The sequence below is a fragment of the Hippichthys cyanospilos genome, chromosome 1, assembly GCF_059441005.1.
Source record: "Hippichthys cyanospilos isolate Australia breed blue-spotted pipefish chromosome 1, RoL_Hcya_1.0, whole genome shotgun sequence".
NCBI classification, from domain to species: domain Eukaryota; kingdom Metazoa; phylum Chordata; class Actinopteri; order Syngnathiformes; family Syngnathidae; genus Hippichthys; species Hippichthys cyanospilos.
This window is the reverse complement of record NC_142369.1, coordinates 29545574-29561333: the sequence shown is the minus strand read 5'-3', so window position 1 is coordinate 29561333 and position 15760 is coordinate 29545574. Positions and strand designations below refer to the sequence as shown.

The 15760-nt window shown below is 38.2% G+C and overlaps 1 protein-coding gene across 1 annotated transcript in view; it reads right to left on the bottom strand.

Annotated features, from left to right (window-relative positions):
* Positions 1-15760, bottom strand: part of dock5 (dedicator of cytokinesis 5) — a 37884-nt gene that overhangs the window by 9744 nt on the left and 12380 nt on the right. The window contains exons 9-30 of the mRNA XM_088424293.1: positions 15512-15593; positions 13865-13994; positions 10262-10334; positions 9169-9311; positions 8874-8999; positions 8623-8747; positions 7517-7615; positions 7235-7307; positions 7025-7128; positions 6633-6813; positions 6415-6512; positions 6201-6290; positions 5987-6087; positions 5743-5877; positions 5553-5664; positions 5036-5106; positions 4187-4293; positions 3876-4012; positions 1827-1922; positions 1506-1604; positions 1083-1253; positions 874-974 (exon numbers count right to left, since the gene is read on the bottom strand). Of these exons, the coding sequence (XP_088280419.1) occupies positions 874-974; positions 1083-1253; positions 1506-1604; positions 1827-1922; positions 3876-4012; positions 4187-4293; positions 5036-5106; positions 5553-5664; positions 5743-5877; positions 5987-6087; positions 6201-6290; positions 6415-6512; positions 6633-6813; positions 7025-7128; positions 7235-7307; positions 7517-7615; positions 8623-8747; positions 8874-8999; positions 9169-9311; positions 10262-10334; positions 13865-13994; positions 15512-15593 (2454 nt within the window). The remainder of the gene's footprint in view (positions 1-873; positions 975-1082; positions 1254-1505; positions 1605-1826; positions 1923-3875; positions 4013-4186; positions 4294-5035; positions 5107-5552; positions 5665-5742; positions 5878-5986; positions 6088-6200; positions 6291-6414; positions 6513-6632; positions 6814-7024; positions 7129-7234; positions 7308-7516; positions 7616-8622; positions 8748-8873; positions 9000-9168; positions 9312-10261; positions 10335-13864; positions 13995-15511; positions 15594-15760) is intronic.

The following is a 15760-nucleotide window of genomic DNA, read 5'->3' as shown; positions in this document are numbered from 1 at the left end:
CTTGATCAGACAAACTTGAAAGAGACTGAGATGAATAGTAAGATGCCATATTTATTTAAATATCTTAGTCTGTCTTCTAACACACATTTTATCAATTTCAGTCCTGTCAGAGTCAAGTTACTTGAGGATTTGTATTCATTTAGCAGTACAGTGTTCCCTTGCTACATTCGGTTAATGTGGCTTCAACTCTATTGCAGATTTCCATTTATGACCATAACTTTTCCTATTGCAGGTTTAAGTCACCATTTCTGTGGCAAATTTTCTTTCAGACCAGGCAAAAAACTATCAATTTTACATGTATAAAAAAAATTTATGTATGTAATTTTTCAATGAAAGAAACTAACAAAAATGGAATCAATCAATCAAATTTTATTTGTATAGCCCTAAATCATCAAAGTCTCAAAGGGCTTCACAGATGTAAAGAGGTCATGTGGAGACCTCGTACAGAAACATCTTTTCAGTGTAAGGTACACAACAGCATCCCCTGTCAAAGCTCCCAGAAGGGGAAGATAAAACTCAAAAACAAAAGCATCGAATAAATAATAATCTCCACTTTGCAGAATTCTGTTAACTGTGGGTATTTCAGGGAGTGTAACCCCAGTGATATACAAGGGAACATACAAACAGCTTTGTCCATGGGAGCAAAAGCTACACGGTTGGTCAATAGTCTTGCTGATGTCAAACCAAATTATTTTTGGTGAAAATAAAGAAATTGGCTCACGGTTACTATGGTTTTCGAGTGCATATTTAAGCATGCGAAAAACGCTCAGACTATAATTGTGGCCGTTTTGTGTAATAAACTTTGTCAGCAAGACCAAATCTAATGATTTATGTGGGACGCATTCATAATTTGGATGAATGTCAAAATCTTACTTGTTTAGTATCTTGTTGCGTTTCTCTTGAGAGAAGGACTCAAGTTGCAGTGTCTTGTGGGTGAGGAATGCCACCGTCAGGTGAAAGTAGCTATTCCACAGCTGTGAAGGATTCATAGGTTTGAAATATTAAACCATATAAGGTGATACAAAATGTGTGTTTTTTTTTTTTTTTTTTTTTTTTAGTGAAACTAAAAGAACAAAACCAACCTGTAATTCAAAATGCGCTTGGTCCAGAAAATACATGTTGAGGACATCAGAATACTGATTTATAGCCCTCAGGAAGACTTGCATCTGCACCAGGTTCATAATCATCCAGTCAGCAGGGTAGACCTTCCCCATGAGATCTTTGAACATGATGAATGTCTCCATTAGGAAATCCTGATGAAAGGAGTAGCTTCATGGTAAGCGCCAGTTGAAGATAGGTTAGATCAAAACAACAGCGCTGCTTCATGTCAGGCACTCATCATGTTAGGACCACGAGAGGCCCCCTGACAGCATGTCATTGCCATCAATTGCATAGGCTTACAATAGAGTAGAAAGAAACCTGGGTGGTTTAATGTTAATTATTGCTAGGTTCTTAATGGGTGAGGCGTGCAGCATCCAACACATGGTTAACATCAGAACACTTACGATAATATCCTGCCTTGTCTTGAAGGTGCCTATGTAGTGGGCATAATGCATGTCATCCATCTGCTTCAGGATAGCAGTCATGCAGGATAAATAGTGGCCCTGTCACAGAGAAGATTATTTCTTATGTTACATCAAATGACAGTAATTCCCCAGTCCACACAAATAAACATTTAGAGCACTAGTCATTTGTTTTATTCAGGCAAATGTTAACAAGTGTTACCAACAGTTTATTTGTCCTTCTTTATAAAGAAAGCATTTAATGTAGTGTTACTAATGTCCGCACTTCCCCAGGACATATTCCAGCAGCAATATCACACTTACAATGAGGGGGCACGATCTGTCCATGCCTATGACAGTGCGATTAACCCTGCGAAGAAGGCGCTCCATTACCAGCTGAACGTGTCCCCTGGTAGGACCCTGCACAAATGTAATCACATGTTCACATGTAAATATACTATTAGAAGTGTATTCATTTACCGCGGCGGCTTCACGATATTTGAATAAGTATATTAACTGGAATTACGGAACAGCAAAATGGTTCAACCTACACCATATCAAAATGTGCAGGGAAAAAAAAAAATCTGACAGATGACAAAAGAAACGCCCTCCCAGTGAGGGAAACTGGCTAGTCAGAAGGGGATGGTCACTATAAAATGCAAGGCATTTGTTTGCACTGACCCAAAACTAGTAATTATCATGCCCCCATAAATTGTAAAAAAAATAAATAAATAAAAATAAGATGCATGTGACAAGATTTGCCAGAAATGACAGTCCATCAAAGAAGTTTGCTTGGAATGGTAATGTCAACCCAAGTACAATACACAATGATGGGTTAAAAGAAAAAAATGTGTTTTATTTATTTGTTTGTTTGTGATGTCAAGCAATTAAAAGATTAAAAATTTGGCAATCTGTAAAATTTTCTAGAATGAATAACATTTGCACTTTTGAATTGCAATTTCTACAAAGGTTGTAAGAGATGTTTACTAAAGTAACATCTGAGAATTAATGTAAAATCATTAAATAAAAAAAGGTTTGTTCAAAAAATAGTAATAGTAATGTAATAAGTTTTCTTTGATCCCTTAATAGGATTCTTTTCTTGTAAATTTGTACGTTGTAAAGCTGACTCATCATTACAGGCATTTGTTCTTATAGTCTTCTAGAAACTTCTCACTTAGAGGATTAGTTGTGCCCATCAGCACCATACACCAAGTAGCATCCAGTATGTGAGGCCCTGTGGTGGTAACTTGAGCCTGCTGGAGAAAACGTAACTTTTGTCACTCAACCTAAGAAGCACATGTTTGTTGCCATGATCAGAGAAGAGGAATCCAACTCCAGAAAGACAAAAAAAAAAAAAAAAAAAAAACCTTTTGGCTTTAGCCAAATGTGCTTCAACCAATACGGAAAATTTCTGGAGGGTAATCCGGGCAATTGTTACTTTCAGGACCTAGATGAGGCATTTTTGGCAGCATGGCTCCGTGGTGGAGTGGTCGTCTACTAACCAAGAGCTATTAGTGGGTTTGATTTTGCCGACAATTGGGACCCTGTCAAAGTGTACAGGAGCAAGACAGTGAATGATGCCACATAGGCCTGGCCTTCCACCCATCCGCTGCCTCTGTAGTCCCACTCGCCAACAAGGCCCAAAAGAACTCCTGACTGCACCCCTTACACCAACGGGTTTGAAGATTACCACCATGAAAGGCACCATCCACCATCATCCACATCAACAACAGAAACATGGCACACTCCCTGTGTATAGGTTTCAGATAGGTTTTCGTCTTAATCACACCATTCCAGGACTGACTGGCATTGCTCACATGAACATTAAAACAAAGTTTAAGCCCTCCCAAGCTGAAAGAGGAAGTCCACAGTGGGAGCACTCCGAGGCAGAAATAAATTCAGTTCAGCCTCTACCCCTGCCTGATCGTGACATTCCACGTCCCTTGAGCAAATTTCAGCCAGTGGTGAGACTGCCAAGGTCCCAGCCACAGCCACGCATCTCACTGCAACGGAAGCCCTATGCCCCATCAAGTGCAGAGGTCATGGAAATGAGCAAAAGACTAGTAGAAACAAAAGTAAATACATTTAGTTTGTGCGTAAATGTGTTTGTTTCAGTATTCCTTCGACAGAAGGGGATTTTTCAAATGCACAAGCACATTAGTGGAAATGCTTGTCTCCTATTCATATGGACTTAAGTGTTTGACAACATACAGTAGCCACTGCGTTATGCACCAAATCTGCAGCATTTGGCAATTAAGGCTCGTCTTTCCTTGTGTCTTCTATCTGTTTATCTGTAAAACCTGGATATGTGACTGTAATCTTATTTTGACAAGATGCCAGCCCTTTTGATTGGTTGTTAGTGAGACTATTTACCACGTCCTTGCGATCCAGGATGTCCAACACAGTGCTAAGTAGTTGGACACAGGCCTCGTAGTCGGGTTTACTGGAGTGATCGTCCAGCTGTCCACTCAGCTGGTCATTGACAAGCGGCAGAAGAACATCTCGACAATCTGTGGCAACAAGCCGGAGAATTGTAGTCAGTGTATGACATGTAACATTTCAAGTCCCCGTGGGGCTGTGACAAAGTTTTACATGAGTGTGAGGCAGTGGGTTGTGGTTTCATTGCGTCTTGTGTGAAATTTCATTTAGTGGCTTTGGGCTAAAAAAAAAAAAAAAAAACCTACCTGGCTGTATGAAAAGGTCACTCTCCACCATTTTGCACATGCAACCCAGCTTCTGACGCACAAGCTGAGAGTCAGGAATGCTTTCAATAAACTTTGCAAGCAGAATGCTGTAAAATGAGAGTGCACTTTACTTCCTATGCTGTAATTGTCTCAGACACATACAGTACAGTTCAAATGATGTGTTGTTGACCTTAGAGCAGCAGGATTGAGAGAAAAAGCTAAAAATGATTCACATGAAGCCAGGTTGTGATGGAAACCTTTTTTTTGTCATTAGTACTTTTTACACGTGACTCGAACCGTTCCACCGTTTCCATGTTCGTTCCATGTTAGTTCCCTTATTCAGATCAGCATGACGAGATTATTCACGTGATTTGTGAAGATGGTGTTGCTTTATCCATCAAGCACACTAATTGTGATTGCTTTAACATCGGTTAAAACAACATCTTGATAAAAACAAGGAACAATTATTAGGAAAAACGTCCCATCAAAGAAGAGTTGCAGTAACATGCCTTCATTTCAATGAGTTTCCACAAGACACACTAACATCAACACAGTAACTTCCACAGCGTTGGAGCTCCAACCAGATGCAAACCAGATGCAGCTTGGTTATTCCGATTGAGCTATAAACATAACACTCGTTCGAATTGGCAAAAATAATATACCACTTTGATTCCGAATGAAATTCTATTCAGATACAGCCATTTCATTCTGATTGAGGTGTTTATACGAAGCATTTTCATTCCGATTGGTCATTCAGATTCATTCTAATAAGAATAAATGTCTCTATGTACACCCGAATAATGAGAAAAGAAGTATTCCAAGCTGTGTAGATTGCCTCTTGAGAATTACCTTAACTCCACAGGATCAAACACAGACTGGATGTCATTAATGATGCTGGGAAGGTATTTCAATATTGCCCCCTGAAAACACAACGTGTAAGGTGTCAAGGTGAAGCGAGTTATATTTGATATGAACTTAGCAGACCATTTCTTTACCTGGCTGACAATAGTAGGGGGTAGCCAACAAAAAATTTGCAGTTGTATGATTTGCTAATGTATTGATAAGGCCTGCCACACAAAGTGGAGGAACGGAGTGGAGAGATCCGAATACACATCGGAAATCTGAATTCGACCGTGACCTGACCATCGCAAAAAAAGCAAATGGACTTTTCGCCAATGTGAAAGGTTTTGTGCATTTTGACTGGCTATAACTTGTGACCAAGTGCAATTGCAATTCAAATTTTAAAGTGTCGCAAAACCACTGTAAAACTCGGAAACCCTTAGTCATAAAGGACTGCTAAGTTCACGTCAAACCTTTAGCAGTAGTCCACAAAACCCAACAGCAAATATAACAGAACAGCTCAAACCTTTATTTTCACTCCCTCATCAAGTGGTCGATCCATGAGGGTGTTAAAAGACAGGAATAGAGAGCGAATCGAGTTGAGGAAAGCATCCCCATCTTCACTGTTTCCATAGAACCTACAACGTTGGATCACATTAACAAGCTCGTCATTCAAGAAAAAAGTCTGAGTGGGAGTATGAGCGCGTCTTGGATACCTTAGGTAGAGGATCCGAGACTGCACAATAAACCTGAACAAATATTTGAGTGCCTTGAGTGCCGTATAAAGCTTCTCGGTGAGGGCAGGGTCCTCCGCGTGGCCCACATAATAGTTGAGAACCCTGGTAAGCTTCCTGAAAATGCAAATAGATTTGGCTGGGGGTCTTATGATAATTACACTTAGGTTGATCACACAAATCAAGGGTTACATGTTGCAGGCAATTTAAGACAGGAGGGACTCACATATAAGCCAAAGTGGCACTGAAGTGCTTGTTAATATAGGTTTCAAGGACTGGGTTAAAATGCTGGAATTTGATGTCACCAATCAGTGTGATAATAAAGACCTAGAGGAAAGAAAAAAAGAGAGATTTATTTTGGGAATCGAAGATAATAAACATTTTTTGTGTGATGCAATTGCCAAGAGGTAACAGGCAACAAATGCACATGAAGAACTAACCAAGGCATTGAACACGAGTGTGTCATAGGTGTCCTTTTCTGAAGTCTCCATCATGATGTTGAACAGGGCATCAAGTGTATCCTGGAGAAACTGTCCAAAAAAAGTCAAGCTTATAATAATTGTCTCATTAAAAATTCTCTTAAAAATGTCTACACTGTAATATATAGCACCGTAATAAATATTTAATGCGGCACTAGTCGCGATGAGCACCTACTTTAACTATCTCCCCGCCTTCAACTTCCATCAACCTCTGCAGGATTTGGTCAAGATCATCTGGGTTAGACCTCCAGTTTAACAGGCCGAGTAGATCAACTTAAGATTTGAGAACACATTTAATCATTAATTGGATCATCAACTAAAAGTGAGGAATGTGACATTTCAACACAGCCTTTTTGATTATTAGCCAGAGAGATTTAAAGAAGTGCAATATACCGTTCTGAGTGAGTTTAGTGGAGCAAGTAAGTGTGGAAATCTGAAAGCTGTCCTTAGTGACAGGTATCACTCCTGAATGGTGGAACTGCTTCCCTGTTTGTTTCTCTTTCTCTTCCACTTCAGCCCAGGTCCCTGGCAAGGTCAGATAAACCTTTGCATCATCTGCCTTTTTCACATCAACCTAGAAAATTCATACAATAGGGAATGAATCTTGAGGCAAAAAAAAAAAAAAAAAATCAATGGACATTTACATTCATTCTTATTAATGAGTGTTTCATAACTACTGAAATCGATCTATACAGTCAATTGTGCACACATCATTACATCTTAAAAGCAGCTGGGTTAATGTTAGAATGATTTTTTTTTTTTTTTGCACAGTTCTTGGAGACTACCTTATAGACGATAAGCTCATGCCTTCCATCCCTGAGCGTTGTTCCATCTCCTCTCATTAAGCGGACAAAAGCCATACCAAAGGGTTTTTCTGATTTGTCCCTAGCTGAGGGATAGAGAAGAGCAGAAGATGAGCTCTATTTACCATGGTGGAGGGATTACACGTGGGTGTTTGTCATACAACTAAGTCAGAGAAAGTCATAGTGACTCACAGTCCTGGGAGGATCTGTGTCGAAACATCACCCTCAAGTGACAGCGGCACACATCTTCAATGGGAATTGTCACCTTGGGACAGGAGACAAAAATCAAGAGGAATTACAGCTGCCAAATACCTGATTGTGTATACAGTTTACATTGTCAGTACCTTGTGGCTCAGTATCTCTCGTTTAAGATTATTTTATTGTACTGAGCTGTACCAAATCCATTTCACATATTAAATTGAGACATGGAATGTTATGTTCGTTGATGCATGGGGGTTAATGGCACATGCTTACCTTGACTGTTTCATTCCAACAGGGTTGCTTCACCTGGTAGTATATGACAGACTTGTACTCTGTGATGCCATCGTAACCAGCCCCAGGAAAGATTGCCTTCTATAAAAGGTAAAGTGGAATTTGTAATTGCGACAGGAATAAAGACTTAACAAGTACATACAGAATCAACTTTACATATAGATTTAACTTTAAATTTCTAATGAAATCTGATGAATGTATATTACATAATGTACTGTGGTTTGTGCTACAATTTAGGATCCACCGTCTTTCTGTCCGTGGCCAGTCTACCTATACAGTACAACATTGTAACATAACTAACACTGCTTATTGCTCAATTATGTTAATTAACAAAAGACAATGTACAATGTACATTATATTAATTACACAAATTAACTGTTTAAAAGTCGTCCAATGTCTTTAATTGGTTATCCATGAGACACAAAATTGCTAATGATGTTCACGAGAGAAGTAAGAAGAAACGAAGGTGGAGATAATCAAGAAATACGGAGAAAGCTAAGCTAGCTAAGCCTGGACTACCCTTACTAGGAAATATGGCCATAACATACGTCACTCAAAGGTGTGTGTGTGTGTGTGTGTGTGTGTGTGTGTGTGTGTGTATATATTAGATTATATATTTTTTTAATTTATGATGTTATTTAACTGTATGCATGTATATTACATATAAGTAGCACTTACTGTACTATTTTGATACCAATTTTATGTACCAATATGTATATACAATTTTTATGTTTTTACCTGGGGTTTTGCACTCATTAGCTAATTAACACCGTCCCACCATTTTGAAACAAGTGAGGCCGACCAATAGCAGACCACCATCTCCGTGAGGCGACACCGACAAATATATATATATATATATATATATATATATATATATATATATATATATATATATATATATATATATATATATATATATATATACACACACACACACATAAATAACAACACAAACACACACACACACACATACAGTATATATTTAAATTATTTCAACGGGCAGGTGTGAGCTTTTAATTGGGAGCAGCACTTCATATTGGGAAAAGCCTATGGATAGACATCAGGGTCACTTCAATGGCCAGCATTACCTCCATGGCATTGCCTTCGTCATCATGCACACTCAGTATGACCTCCACATTCTTGGGTGTCTTCTTTTTACCACGGTCAAACTCTCCCTGCAGCAAGGTTACATAAATATCATTCCTCACGTTACCTGAAGAAAGGAGAATAAATGATCAGGGAAATGTGCCAACAATTTATGTACCCTACTTGCGGTTCGGTAGGCCATTAGAATGAACATGACCCAAGCATATGTAGAGCAAACAAAGACTTAAGTCACCAGGGAGGATGATTTCTGGAAAGCCCATTTTTCTGACGATCGCTGTGCTGCGGTCCACAAAGTGTGGGTAGTCCTTCCTGACCTGTGCGAGATCCCCTGGGAGCAGCTTGAGGGTCACAAACAACCCTACCAGCAAACATGAAAAGAAATTCAATAAGGTAGACACTGTAGCTTACACACTGTAGACCCGCACACATGGTTTATGTCCCTCAAAAAAATAAATAAATAAAAAGGCCCCGTTAGAACGATTTTTAAAATCACAGGGGATAGGACCAATGTGAGCACTTCATTTTACCCTGGCCTTTGTGATTGACCTCCCTCGTGGCAATGACTTTGTTGAAAACAGCAGTGAGTGGCTCATTCTCTCCTATGACTCGGGATGGGATGAGGGGAGACATGATGAGCTGCCTCTGACGGATGTAGGTCTCCATCGCAATCCTGAAAACGTTTGCAAATTTGAGAAAAAGGTAAAAAACGAGAACTGCGACCACACGTCTTTTAGCTGACAAACAAATGAAGCAGAAGGAATACAAAGCTTCCAGGAGTTTGTGTTATCATGACATGCTTCACATATGCAGGTATCATTAATTATTAATTAAAAGTTGCAACATTTAAAAAGTTTCAAACATACAGTTGACTCTTTAGGGGCAAATATCAAAGTTGCACCAAGGAACACTGACAGCAGTTAGCGTTTTCAACCTAAAATATTTTTGAAATAGTGATATCAAAAATACATATTTAATGAAAATCATTTTAAAAGACATTGAAAGGCCTTGTTCCGATAATGACAGACATTTGTTTTTTTGGCCCGTGCAGATTGAAACCAGGTGGCTCTTTTGTAGTCTGAACAATCTTTTGTAGACACAAAACACATGAAATCTGATTTTTACTGGAAGGATTGTGACCACATTCGCAAGGTAGTTTTCTCGGATCTTGACAGGATGGCTGTCTGAACAGCTAACACACAGATCAGATTTGACTGCCCGTGACATCACTTGCTATGCTGTTTCACTCCACTCGGTTGGATGTTATTTATAAATGATAAACATATCCAAAGCGTTAAAAATGGCACGCTCTCTGATAAACGCAATGTTAATGCTTGAACAAATACGCCATTTGAGGGGGTCTCCTGAAAAGTGACTATTTTATAACACCATCATACCTGAATGTTAAAAGCTGCAGTGTGGGATAAATAAAGTCCAGGTGTTTTGAAAACAGGCATTTGTGTGAGAAGACACTTTTCTGTTTGTTCTTTGATCAAACAAACATTGTGATCAGATCAAGATAAAAGCTACTCTAGATCATTTCCATTGTCCCTATCCAGCTGACATTATAATACAAAATTGAACCCATCAAAGTTAGAAAAAGTGTGACATCAAAAGACTCACTGCTGAAAAGGGATGAAATGTTGTTTGTCCTCATCGTCTGTTTGTCCATGTGCGATGTCTGTTATGTCCATCACTGCAATGACGTCAAAGCATTAAAGACTGCCCCGAGTAGCTAACATTGCTGGACGCAAAGTATTTCTCGTGTACAATTAAAAAAAAAAAAAAAAAATCACAACAAAAAAAATAAGAGCGCCTGGAAAGACTTTCACTATACAATAGACGCTACCAGCGTTCAATCAATTACTTGTGTTTTTTTTCCGCATTTATTTAGGCGTGTGCGATATAGACAAAAAAAAGGATATCAGTACAATGTAATTTTATATTCTGATGAAAATATAAACCGCAGTTGGGGATGGGACGAAACACAAATCCCTCAAGACAAAATGCATCATGAGTGAGTAAACAACACGAGACTTTTGCAAAATGTGTAATTTAACTTAAAGCCTGAAGTAAATGTTCCAGTTTGCAAAATGTTTTCTTTTTATTGAACAGAAAGCAAGAAAATTTAGCTCGAAAATACGGATGTGAACATAAGCAGTAGAAAACGTTTTTGCTAGCGGCTCGTTTTTTAATTTGCTGCTGCAATAGCAGCTGGTGCAGAGATCTTTGCTTTTACCAAATAGTTTAACAAAATACAGTTTACAAACTGGCATTTTCTTATCTGCCGATATTTTACCGTCCTTTTCTTCAGCTGGAAAACGTTGATGTCTTAAACAGGTAATATGAGAGTAATCAGCGGATCTTGTATTTAAACTAAATTTTATATTTTTTCATAATCAACATTTTAAAGAAAATTTGTACTTTACAAACACCTTTAGTCCCCAGGAACATAGTAAGATTTTCAAGAAATGTCTCCTTATAAATGTTGGTCAATGGGACAAAGTGGCTTCCGAACCAGACGCAATGTTGACAGCAGAAACAGCCCATTTGAGTCAGCCAGCTTTGCTAAAATGTGATCAAAAGAAAGGGCAACTGTGACAGACTCTCAACGTCAAAGAATGCAGTCATGTACATCTATTACACTGTTGTCGAAAAGTAATCCAGCCTATACCGGGCCCTCGAGTGCTGCAAGCTAGCACCTAATTTATGCTTGACGCTGCACTAAACACCGGCAACGGGCAGCGTACAATACAATGTCAGCAAAACTGAGTTGTTTTTTTTAAGCACCAAGGCAATTGAGCGTAATTTGAGAACAACACCAATACAACACGCATTCCTGGGAACAACTTCGCAATAAAAGTCTATCAAGGCATCCGTTCTCATGTAAATTATTATTTGGTATGGCAAGGTTTATTTTGAAGTGCTGGCAGTGTGTATTGCTATCATGCAGAGCATTGACAAGGTGGAAGTATAGCCAAGAAGTGCACCGAGTATGTCCATTCGAATGTTTGAAAATTTATTTCAAAATCATGATTAAACTGTCTTGTCAAGAACGAACAAGGAGCAACTGTAATTGAGTGAAGCCACATTCAACGGCATGCTCTGTACTGGATAAGATTTTGTGGTCTGTAGATTTTTCCAACAACCCCATAATTTGCATATAGTTACACAATAATAGCTTAAATACAGTGGAATCTCTTACATTCATAGGATTTGACATTCTTGTGCATGTGGTGAGTAGATCAAAGTAGAGTGTCAAACCAACTTGAGACATCTTAAAGGGACATTGTGCAAGATTTAGACTGTTTTTCATTAAAAAGGAAATACTGTATATTTGTAAATATAAAGTTCAAAAACTTGCAAATAAATGTGTTCTTAATGACCAACAGTATGTTTTAACTATAACCGTAGGTCTAGTTTTCATTAAACTACACTACATGGAGGGATGGCACTTCTCCGAAGGCTGCCATGTTTGTTATAGCTACAATGGTAAATGCAGCACCTCCTGCTGAAAAACAGTCTAAATCTTACACAGTGTCTCTTTAAGAACTTCTCTCAAAGGTTTCCTGTTCTACCTACCCATCTTAAGCCATTTACTTCACCTTTAACATACAATTTTTGCCTCAACGTCAAAGATGTCATTGTGACTTTATAAAAGTGCTATTCACTAGCAGTATCTTAAATTTAAAATAAAATTAATAATAAAACGGAGAAAAAATAAATTAAAAAAAAGAAGAAAAAGAACAATGATAAGAACGAGGAGAGGAAAAAGAAAAAGAGGGGAAAAAAAACATGTGGATATTACTCCTGTCAATGTTAGGACCAAACAGTCACAGTTCTCGTGTTGGCCACTTGCTTTTTGCTCTCCAATTTTTCGAAGTTGTGGTCAGATTCCTCAGAGGAGGAAAAGAATGGCTATATTGTCCCTTCTCATCAGTCTACATGCTGGGTGGAATTGTTAGTAAACGAGTGACAGGAACATGAATACATTTTCCACAAAAATTTTGAGGCTGGGATGCAGCAAGTCAGTAACTATGCAAGCGTGCCTCGATTTCATTACAAGTCCCCATATTACATTTACCAAAGGGTGTGTGTCTGGCATTGTTTCGTACAAGAGATCGATTAGTGAATTAGTTATTTGAAGAAACTAAAGCGACTCACCCTACGCAACCGTACTAACTCAATGTCCCCTGCCACAGTTAGAGGTGCTCTGACGCCAATACTAGGTGAACTTCTTGATATTCGGCTACAAATCACAGATGCTATACATTAGCTTTTGAATTTATTATATTGCGCCTTTAAGTAGAGTTTTCTCTGACCAGGGGACCCACCCATCATGGCAACTGCTACTCACAGACTAAATGTTTTCAATTTTGTATTTTTCAAATGTATCTTTTTCAAGGAAACTTCTCCTGCAAGGAAAATACATGTTTTTTTCACTGTTTTTCGCCAGTCTTTCTAAGTCTGGTTTGGGGTAAAATGCAGCTCATAATACACGCTGGAAATCCTGTAGTAAACAAATGTACAACAAAGAGAAGTCCTATTTAAGTCAATTTGGCCTCTGTCAGTTTTTCTCCACACACAGCTCCACCAGTTTGACTTCCATATACATAAAATTATTACAAATAATTCACTTAAAGTCTTTGTCCTAGACAGTCATTAACCCTTTTTTAACTATCAGGCAGAGTGTTTTTCTTTTCATATTTGCAGGAGGTTTTAGTCCTGAAGCTGAATCTGTTTTTCTAAACAGTATTATGAAAAACACAATTATTAGATTATTTTTTCTTCTCAAATTTGACATAACACTCGGACAAAATATTCCAGCATACTGAGTGTTCCTGATTTCCATCTTATAAAATGGTGATGCTTCAGAACTGTGCATGAAAACCAGGTCTTTTCTTAAGGTGTGAAAAAGTGACTCGAGTTAAAACACTTTATTTCACTGTGGTTTCACTCCTTTCGCTGTTAAGAATTCTCAACAAATAGGCACATTTTAAGGCCAAACACAAAAAGATGGGTTGCCCAACTCATTTCCAGATGCCATTCTGCATTTTCTAGGTCAAAAGGTCTAGGTCATTTAATTCAGCACATAAATCCCTCATTTCCCTCAGTGCAATTCAAGAGGTACTGCAGGACAGAGAAATGACATTTTCAATGTTGAATGGGTTTTGAATGGATCAGATAGACAGATCTAGACTGTATGATGTGAAAAAAAAGTCTCACCAGCCACACCAAATGGTCTCCTTAGTCCACCTGTTTGTTTCTTCCCCTCTTTGAGCTCCATACTTCCTACTCTGATGATTTGACACACCAGGAAGAGACGCTGCCTCATCAGGTCACTTCTGCTCAGCTCCTGAGTGCAAAAAGGCAACCAATATTAGTTATCTTGGGAAGGCTTACTTTGAAAGAGCAGTCTGTAACTCAGAAAACGTAGGTGCATATAATTAGATAATTAGATGTTGAAACCAACAACAACTGATCATTTCCATCTGCATGTATTCTTCTCTTGGATAAGTTAGTAGGCTCAGTGAGTCACAATTTGGTTTGAAAAGCATATGCCTCAGATGTTCTTTTCTGTAGGATGTCAGACAAAAATGACTGTTATTGCAATATTGTGTTTTAATGGCATTCACAACAACGACAACAGCTAAAGCAGGTAGACAACGATATAAACCCTTGTGCGTTATTTTGTTCAATCACTTGATCTTTACATCAAAAGCATTTCACATTAAAGAGAAAGCGTAAAAAGAAGCTACTAGGGAGCTGAAATTTCATCCAGATGATGACAACCTGACAAAGTTTAAAATGACATAACCACTTACGTAACTCCCTATATATAAGACAGCCCCGTATATAGGACGCACCCTTATTTATAGAGTTAAATTCTGTTATTTTCTATGTCACCGTATAGGCAATATTAACAGTTTGGCGACAATGTGAATTATCTTTGTGAATTCTTCATATTTTCTTGGATTCATAGTTGAAGTTCTATATTTGTTGCGGGTTAAGTGTGTTTCAGATTACCCACATTGTGAGCGGTCAGTGTTCGCCTCGCCAGTGTAACGTTGAATGCGCTTGAAGCTGTTGTTTTTTCTTTTTCCCCGTGAGACAGCTTCAGTTCGTTTTGCCATAAATACCCAAAATTGTGCACGATTATTTTTCCACCAAATATATTATGTGTATATGCCAAAAGACCACAATTAATAAACAAGTCAAATAGAATACCTTTCCATGTTCTCTAACCAGTGCACACAGCTCCATACCTTGCCCTCTTAATTGAATCAGCTGGAGACATCATAACCTTTACATGATCCTCTTCGTTTTAGTTATATTCCTATGAGTGAAGAAGGGTGGACTTTGACGTTAGTTCAGCCTGCTTGCTTCTTTTATTGAAAATAATGCCATAAGAAACACAGTTAACACAGCTGCTGTTAGCTGCAACAGGCACTGGCTGCTAACTCGGCTTATGTGGCTGACAAATCAATCTTCCTCGAGGAGTGTCAAAAATAAATAAATAAATAAATAATCTTTACCATTACCGTTTATAGAACACACCCATACTTTGGCCTTCATTTTAGGGAAAAAAAAGGTGTGTTATATTTAAGCAATTCCGGTAGTTATCACACTACCAGGGGTGTGCCATCCCTTTAGGTTAAAATAATGTGGAAAATGTGACCCCAAAATGATCAAAATACTGAAAAAAGGTTAAACGTATGAATTCTTTGCATGAGGATGTGTTGGGAATAAAAGCTCAATTAATCTTTCTGGGAACAAGCAGCAAGTCAGCAAATTGTCACAGATTTCAGGCAGTTTTGTATCATTTTAATCTGAACCTGGGAAAAAAAAGAAAGACGTTTGGGATTTGGTTACCGTGAAGAGTGCTGGCAGGTTGTTGAGTTTCTCAATTTCTTTAGGCATCCCCATACTGTCCCATCGCACCAAGAAGTTCTCACTGCATATATTTGAACAAGGACCACTTCAGAATTTTCAATTCTCAATTATGAAACAAAAAGTAATTATGTCATGCAAATTTCTGCAAAAATTTCCTCATTTTGAGATTATGGACATGGACGTATTATGGCACTGATTTTTCGTTTGAAAATAAGAAAATAAATGCTA